The sequence below is a fragment of the Populus trichocarpa genome, chromosome 3 (assembly GCF_000002775.5).
Source record: "Populus trichocarpa isolate Nisqually-1 chromosome 3, P.trichocarpa_v4.1, whole genome shotgun sequence".
In the NCBI taxonomy this organism is placed as follows: Eukaryota; Viridiplantae; Streptophyta; class Magnoliopsida; order Malpighiales; family Salicaceae; genus Populus; species Populus trichocarpa.
Window position 1 is genome coordinate 13,210,312 of NC_037287.2, and position 8,763 is coordinate 13,219,074.

Sequence of the window (8,763 nt, forward strand, 5' to 3'; positions counted from 1 at the left end):
ATTTTTTATTTTTTTTTAACATTAATATATTAAAATAATTTAAAAATAATAATTAATAAAAAATATTTTTAGGATATTATTCTTTTTTCATTCAGTTCATCATTTTTTTTCCCTTTAATTCTTTTTTTTTCACAAGTACTTCCATCATTCAGTAATAAACAAGTAAAAATAAAATAAAATAAGCAAAAGAAAAATCTCTATAACCAATGAAGTTTTAATCCTTCCCAGACAAACACACAAGAAAAAGATAAGAGCTCTGGAGTAACAAGAACTCCCCTTTTATCTGCCTCCTTTCTTTGTAGTCTAAAATGGCACCAGCTTTTGTTTGATAACTCTTTGGTCACTGAAACTTCTGTTTTTTTCTGCGTGTAGTAAATAAGGTAACAGCCAAAAAAAACTCTGACAACCTGCATCAAAAACACTTCTTCTTCTTTCTGTTCTGTTACAGACTCCCTCCATCATCACAGGCCGACTTGGATTTTGTTAATCTCTGGTTTTCACTCCATGTTTATTGTGTATTTTTTTTAATGGTTTTCTTGGGTCCTGTGGCTGAAATTTGAAGTGACAAACTGAAATTTGTTTTAAACATTTTTGTCTCTGCTTTCATTATTGTTTTTGTTTATATGAGATGTTTTTGAGCTATTCTATCCTAAATTGAGTGTCTCTGTGTTGTTGGATAATTGTTCCTTTTTTGTTGTGTTGGCTTTTTGGCACTGAATTCAAGTGTCGTGAAGCTTCAATTTTGATTCTTTATCAGCCTGTTCTGTTCTAAAGTCTGTAGTTTTGTTTCCATTTAAACTTCCTGATCGGTGTCAGTTTCTCACCTTAATTCGGGTTTAGAATAATCTATAAGTAAATATTTGTTCTTTTTTTTTTTATATATACCGTTTCTGTATTTTTTTCCTCTCTCTATATTTTAGTGGTGAGCTTCAATTATTTATTGAACTTGGGGATGGATTTCAAGTAAAGAGTGAGTTTTTAAACTTGGGTTCTTGTTATTTTTTATTATTTCTTTAAATTCATATTGGTTTTGTTTTGAGACTTGGAATCTTGGTGCTGGTAGGATATTCTTTTGTGTGGACTTTATGTTATTTAGGTTAGAGAGAGAGAGAGAGAGTGCGAGAAAGAGAGATTGGATTGTATGTTGAAAGGTAGAAAATTCATATGGAATTGAGTATGGAAATGACTCCAAGAGTAGAGGTTGAGGAAGACAGCGACAACAATAAAGGAAGTATGTGGGATTTGGATCAGAAACTTGATCAGCCCATGGATGAGGAAGCTGGAAGGCTCAGAAATATGTACAGAGAAAAGGTACTGGAGCATTACAATTTCCCTTCTCTCTCTCATCCACTCAATTGCAAAAAGCAAACTAATAAATGGAATTCAGTTGTGCTTGGTGAAGTCAGACAACACACGCTCCTTGCTGATGCCATTTTTCCTTCCTGGGATGAGCTGATTTAGAGACCAACTCTTGCATATGCTTGGATTTCCATTTGCAGACCCTGTTAACTTTGTCTTTAAATCACAAATGAATGGACTTAATTAGTTATAATCTTGCAATAAGGATGCTGGTATTTGTGAATACACTTATTTTATTGCGTAAATGAGCTTTCTAATGTAAATAATTATTGTTTCGTTAAATCAATGGATTTTGGTGGTTTGATGCTGATTTTGGTTTGTTTGCTAATACAATTTTTGCTACTTTCAGAAGTTCTCAGCCCTTTTGCTTCTGCGGCTTGCCTTCCAGAGTCTTGGAGTGGTTTATGGAGACTTGGGCACCTCTCCCTTGTACGTGTTCTACAATACGTTCCCTCGTGGAATCAATGATTCTGAGGATGTGATTGGAGCTCTTTCATTGATCATATACTCGCTCACTCTTATCCCACTCCTTAAGTATGTCTTCATCGTGTGTAAAGCAAATGACAATGGCCAAGGTAAACTACTTTCATTGTATAATACACGTAGCTCTGATTCTGTGGGTTTATGATTTTGATAGGGGAATTTATAGAGCTATACCTTATGACGTACTCGGATGATTTCTTTCATTTGTGTTTACATCCAGATTCTAACTATAAAGAAAGTATTATAAGAAGAAGTGTGTGTGCTATCAGGCTAGTTTCTCCTTTTTGCTGCTTGAATAGTAGTGTGACCATAAATTTTCTTTGTTATTTTATTTCTTCTGGTATTGGCATAGATTTTGATAGTAAACCATGACATTTCTAAGGTATAGAGATTTTCTGTGGATCAATTTGTTCATTATTTTTTAGTAAGTTTTGTTTGATATAGCCATGTGAACAGAAAGAAAACTATTTTTTATGATCTCATTTTAAAAAATGCACTGTACAGTGATGTTCTTGTAAGCACTTGCATAAGAATTTCAGGTTTTGACTTTGATTTGGAATTTGAATAAGTGCCTAGTGTGCACACATTTGTGATGTTTCTTGCCTTGACGTTGATGAGAATCTGGACTTAAATTATCCTTTTCATGGCACAGGTGGAACATTTGCCCTCTATTCGTTACTTTGTCGGCATGCTAATGTTAGAACTATTCCAAATCAACATCGGACAGATGAAGAGCTGACAACATATAGCCGTTCCACTTTCAATGAGCAATCATTTGCTGCTACAACTAAGCGATGGTTGGAGAGAAATGCATTCAGAAGGAATGCACTTCTTATTCTTGTCCTTGTTGGCACTTGTATGTTGATTGGTGATGGGATTCTCACTCCAGCAATATCTGGTACGTTGATGACTACTGACTTATAAATTTTCTGTCGGTCTATCTATAAAATGCTTATTGCTTTGGCATATAATTTCTGGGTGCGATTGCATGTTTGTGTTTATGTTAGAACCTTTAAAAAATTAGCTAGATACCTATTGCTTATTCTAGGAAGAAATCATAGTGGTTTGTTTTAATGTGTACTGTACAATTTATTTTAATAACTACGTTCTTATTGCTTTATTGCAACAACTTCTGTTTAGCCATTAGAATGTTTTTGGTAATTCTCATGATAAATAGTTGGATGCTCGGGTTGCTAATGGGATCTGTGGGTAAAGAAATCCAATTGATGTATTGATACCTGGAGAATGATTAAAGGATAAAGTTTCATGTGATTATCATGTTTGGCATATAGCATGTACTTGTGGTTTATCTGGGGCCTGGAGTGTTTTCCCTTAGCTGTTAGTTTATGTTAGTTTTAATTTATTTCAATTCCCCTGGAAATGCTTAACCACTCTTCGATGACAGTTCTTTCAGCTTCTGGCGGGATCAAGGTAAACCACCCCAAACTGAGTAGCGGTATTTTTCTTCTCCTGAAATTCAACAAAACCTTGTCATTGCTTTTTCCTTTCTGCAACCAATTGTGTTGTTTTTTTTGCCTCGGTTTTCTAGCAATTTGGATTTCTGAATCTTTAACTATTCTGTTTTCTTTGGTGCAGATGTAGTCATAGTTGTTGCAGTTGTAATATTGGTGGGTTTGTTTAGCATGCAACACTATGGGACAGATAAAGTCAGCTGGCTCTTTGCCCCAATTGTGCTGCTTTGGTTTCTCTTAATTGGGGGTATCGGCGTGTTCAACATCTGGAAATATGATACTGGTGTTCTGAAAGCTTTTTCACCTGTACATATTTATCGGTATTTTAGAAGGGGAGGTAGAGATAGCTGGACTTCCCTGGGAGGGATTATGCTCAGTATAACTGGTAATTATCAAATGAATTGGTGGCTCTATGCTTGTGAAGTTTGAGTACATAAATCTTTTTCTTCCCCTACTGTTTAAACCTTTTAAAATTTGTTAACATCAAATCTAAGATCATAGCAGTATACTGATTCTTGTTACGAACTGCTACAGGTACGGAGGCACTTTTTGCTGATCTAGGCCATTTTCCAGTTTCAGCTGTACAGATTGCTTTTACTGTAGTTGTTTTCCCTTGTCTTCTTTTAGCATATTCTGGACAAGCCGCTTATCTTATGCAAAACAAGGAACATGTGGTTGATGCATTCTATCGTTCTATTCCAGGTAAAAAATCTTTTTTAGTTGGGTTTCCTAGCCTTCTATTGTTACTTCTTCATTTCCTGCAACTTCTTGTGAGGTGCATGTTATGGTCATTTTACTGTTATGCAATGCAAAAATAGAGAAAGATAAGCAATAAGAGGACAAATAACGAAATAAGCTCTCTTCTGTGGATTTTGAGGCATGTACTTAATGTGGAAGAAATGAAAATGTATGAGAAGTTCTCCTTCAAGTAGAGGTCTTGGGGATTAGGAATATCTTGCAACTAAACAGAGACTAGGAAATCCAGAGTTCAAACGCTCAAATTTTTCAATTTTCAAAATTTTATATGTTGGGCTCACTGTTAGGCTGTGGTGAAACTCATAGATATGATGTGGTAAGATATGATTCATGGTCACTGAAAATCATTGCTTGGAAATTTATTATCCCAGTTTTTTCCACAAACCACTAGAATAAATTTCAGTTGGAAAAACACAAAGCATCTTTGAGAATTTAGTCCTTGTTCTGATTTTAGAATGGCTATGAAGTGGCTAATGTAGGAATTTCAGATCATTTATTTGGAATCAAAGCTTTAGTGATTATTCAAGGATCTCAGAAAAGGAAAAGCCCACCAAGAGTGTTCAGCCCTACGGACGCCTTGTGGACTTGCATGAAGTTATCCTGAACACTTGTAATATGGAATTAAAAAGCTTCTCACAGCTTACTTTCCCACAAACATATGGTTTGACCATCAAAATTTCGGGACCAAACTCAAAGAACAGCTTCCTGTGTTGGTCAAATTTCATTTTTAATCCTGACTGCTTAGGCATATCTATCTCCATGTTTCGATGAACGTCTTATTGAGCTTGATGTTCTTATTAAGGTTGTGCTACCATCTTAACACTAGTCTTTCTCTTCCCATAGAAACAAATTTTTGATGAAGATGATGTTACTGGACAGATGCTAATTCATACCTTCTTTCTGACATGGCAGATAGAATATATTGGCCAGTGTTCATTGTCGCAACTGCAGCTGCTGTAGTTGCGAGTCAGGCTACCATAACTGCAACTTTTTCAATAATCAAGCAGGCTCTTGCACTTGGATGTTTTCCAAGAGTCAAAGTTGTACATACATCAAAAAAGTTCCTAGGCCAGATATATATTCCCGATATAAATTGGATCCTTATGATCCTTTGCATCTGCGTCACTGCTGGTTTCAAGAACCAAAGTCAAATCGGTAATGCTTATGGTAAGTTTATTGAAGAGAATGATTTATGTGTGGCTGAACAGGTGGCATGAAATTAACCTGATCCATCTTCTTTCTTTCTGAAGTTCAAACCAAGAAAAAGAATATCTTCTTTTATTCTGCTAATCTTTTGACTTTGCTATGACACCTATGCTAACTTTCTGGGAACAAGTTCCAAGAGCTTCATAAAATGTGTTGTTGAGAGTAACATGAGTCTCTTGCTTAATGCAACTTGTGATTACTAAAAGCAGATCAAAGTCGAATTTTACCAGGCAAATTTTGCTCATGTATTTTGTTTCATGCATTTAACTTCTTTATGATGCATTGCTCTAAATTGAACAAAATCCTGTGCAACAACAGGGACAGCTGTTGTGATAGTCATGCTGGTAACCACTTTGCTTATGATTCTAATCATGTTATTGGTGTGGCGCTGCCATTGGATTCTTGTCTTGCTGTTCACTGGCTTATCACTGGTTGTGGAATGCACCTACTTCTCTGCTGTACTCTTCAAGATTGGCCAAGGTGGGTGGGTGCCGCTTGTGATTGCAGCTGCCTTTCTTGTCATCATGTATGTCTGGCATTATGGTACATTGAAACGTTACGAGTTTGAGATGCACAGTAAGGTTTCTATGGCATGGATTGTAGGGCTTGGCCCCAGTTTAGGACTGGTGAGAGTCCCAGGGATTGGGCTTGTGTACACCGAGCTGGCAAGAGGGGTTCCCCGCATCTTTTCTCACTTCATTACAAATCTACCTGCCATACATTCTGTTGTTGTTTTTGTCTGTGTGAAGTACCTCCCTGTCTACACGGTCCCTGAAGAAGAGAGATTCCTTGTCAAGCGGATTGGACCAAAGAATTTTCACATGTTTCGTTGTGTTGCAAGGTATGGATATAAAGACCTTCACAAGAAGGATGAAGATTTTGAGAAAAAACTCTTTGATAGCCTATTCTTGTTTGTCCGGCTCGAGACTATGATGGAAGGATGTTCAGATTCAGACGACTATAGTTTATATGGGCCGCAAACTGAGCGGTCGAGAGAAGCCCTTTTAAATGATAATGTAAACACTGCTTCCTCGCTTGCTGATCCCACTATTTCATCCATCGACTCGATCGTGCAGATCAAGTCTCCATCACATGCAAATTTTACCAGTAGGTCGTCCGACCGAACTAGCAGCCAGGCGGAGGTTGACCAGACAGAATTTTTGAATAATTGTAGGGATGCTGGGGTGGTGCACATAATGGGGAATACGGTGGTGAGAGCTAGGAGGGATTCAAGATTCTACAAGAAGATAGCTGTTGATTATATATATGCATTTCTTAGAAAAATTTGTAGGGAAAACAGTGTGATTTTTAATGTTCCTCATGAGAGTCTCTTGAACGTCGGACAGATATTCTATGTATAAATATTTTTTTTATACAACTGTTGATAAGAGCAAGCTAAAAAGGAAAAAAAATTGTAGAAAATACAAAGAGAGCAAGCAAAAAGCAGAAGAAACAACGCACACATGCTGAGAAGAAGAGACAGTAGCAACATGGGAAAAGAAAATACAAAGACAACAGGAGCAAACCTGCCTTTTCAAGCGTTGATGGCAAGCAAGAGGAAAGCACAAACCCTGAGAAATTTGCAAGGAAGAGTATGTTGGCAAATAAACAAAACAATCTAAAATGATAATTAATCAGAAAACAATTGGCACAGAGAGTCCAAATTACAAAAAGCAAAGCAAAGTGAAGGAAGAAGCAGCTATCCCAACATTAGCAGCCTCAAATCTGATGATATGGAGCGTGATACAGCCATCACAATATCAATGATAAAGATGCCAAATCTCAGATGGAATCCAAAAAAGATTCTAAGCAAAATCCTTTGACAAATAATTCTTACACCAAATATGAAATCAAAATCTCCTTCATCTTATCTAGAAAAGAAGAAGAAGAAAAAACAACCTTATTTTAAGGCGTAGAAAAAGAGAAAAAGAGTTGAAACCATTGACACTGATATAAAGCAAAGGCTCTAAAACAAATCATATCAGCATAGAGCTATGAATACATCCCGACATAGTGATGGTTGAACATTTTCTAAGCGCTTTACAAGGCGCACAGTACTTATCTCTAACCTATCTCTATTGCTATTGCGAGTTGGCATGGCTATAATTCAATGATCGTATCTAGTTGATGTTGATATTTATTTGGATCTTGAATCTCTTGGCTATGTGATGTCTATCTCGTTGTTTCTCTGCTACATTTTCAAGAGGGAGAGGGAGGGAGGGACAAGGGTAACGTCAGATAATAGGAATATTTAAGGAAAAACTACTTAAAATATCTTGTAACTTAAGCGTCCGAACACTTTGTATACCAGATTACACTTTATATTCTACTATTTATATTAATTATATAATAATCAATATCTAAAATATTACAGGGTCATGAACAGCTTGAAAGTCCTTAATTAATTTATAGGGTGAACAGGAAAAGAAAAAAGATGCACGAAGGATATATATAGATAATATATTCAAAGAAAGTATTGGACAAAACACTAGAAAACACATAAAAGAAAAAGATAAGTCAACAGTTGGAGAAATAAAAAAGAACCGCAAACATAGAAGAACATGCAAGCACCACGCAAAACAAACAACAGAGAAAAATATATAGCGAAGTACATGGAATTTAAAATCATCATTCTACGTTAATATCGACAAAAAAACATGGCAAAACACTTAAGAAGCATAACATCCACATCCCAAAACATAGAATACAATGAGAAAAATAAAATAAAATGAGTAAGGAGCAGGAAAGAAAAAAACAGTACTAATCTAAAGCAAACCGAACCCTAAACCTAATGGGTTAGTCTTGGGTCGACCAAAGCATTTTCAACTCTATGCTTGGTGCACTTGGGGTCAGAGTTCTATATTTTGTTCATATATATTAAGATAAATTAATTATACACTTAACATAAATGCCATGCATTTCATACTTGTACATGTCTGAAAAGATTCTAGAGTCAAAGTTTAGGATACTCCAGCATAGTTTATTAGATGTAGATATACCAAATCTTCAAAAATTAGTAACGAGACTTGAACCTGAGATCCGAATCTTCTCTTACCACTTAAACCAACCTCTTAAAGGCAGCCATGCTTTACTCGGATTGGCCTTGCTAATTATTGCAATTGGGTTTACTTATTTGTTTCTTTTTCTGCCGGAATACGGCAAAACTCATATCTTCAATTTAACTAGAAAAAATTGTTCAACCTGTCGGATCAACTTGAGCCTATCAAAAAACAAAAAAAAAACCTGTATTCAAATAGAAGCAATCAAAAGAGATATGGATCAAATATTTTTGATCAAACTACACTTTCTAAAAAGAGACGAGAACAAGGGAGATACACTATACATTTAATGTTTTAAAAATACATAAATTTACTCTATAACTGTCTCAAGATAAATTTATTTTATATCATTATCTCCATCTTTTTACTAAATACTTTTTTTGTTTCCACTATTTCCATATTTTTTATATGGAAAGAATACCCAAATT

The 8,763-nt window shown here is 35.5% G+C and overlaps 1 protein-coding gene across 4 annotated transcripts; it reads left to right on the forward strand.

The window, feature by feature from the left end:
* The first annotated feature begins 212 nt into the window (after window positions 1–212).
* On the forward strand, window positions 213–6,654 carry LOC7465509 (potassium transporter 10). Of its 4 annotated transcripts, none has more exons than XM_024597394.2 (8): window positions 213–1,311; window positions 1,709–1,934; window positions 2,495–2,740; window positions 3,248–3,298; window positions 3,439–3,699; window positions 3,942–4,016; window positions 4,983–5,237; window positions 5,595–6,654. In XM_024597394.2, exons 1-8 carry the CDS (start codon window positions 1,165–1,167, stop codon window positions 6,635–6,637), a joined length of 2,304 nt encoding a protein of 767 aa, XP_024453162.2. In that variant the 5' UTR covers window positions 213–1,164; the 3' UTR covers window positions 6,638–6,654. The 4 variants fall into 4 exon arrangements, with proteins under 4 accessions (XP_024453162.2, XP_052307333.1, XP_024453161.2 ...); XM_052451373.1 differs by having other exon boundaries at window positions 1,712–1,934; window positions 3,849–4,016; XM_052451372.1 differs by having other exon boundaries at window positions 214–1,311; window positions 3,849–4,016.
* The last annotated feature ends 2,109 nt before the right edge of the window (window positions 6,655–8,763 follow it).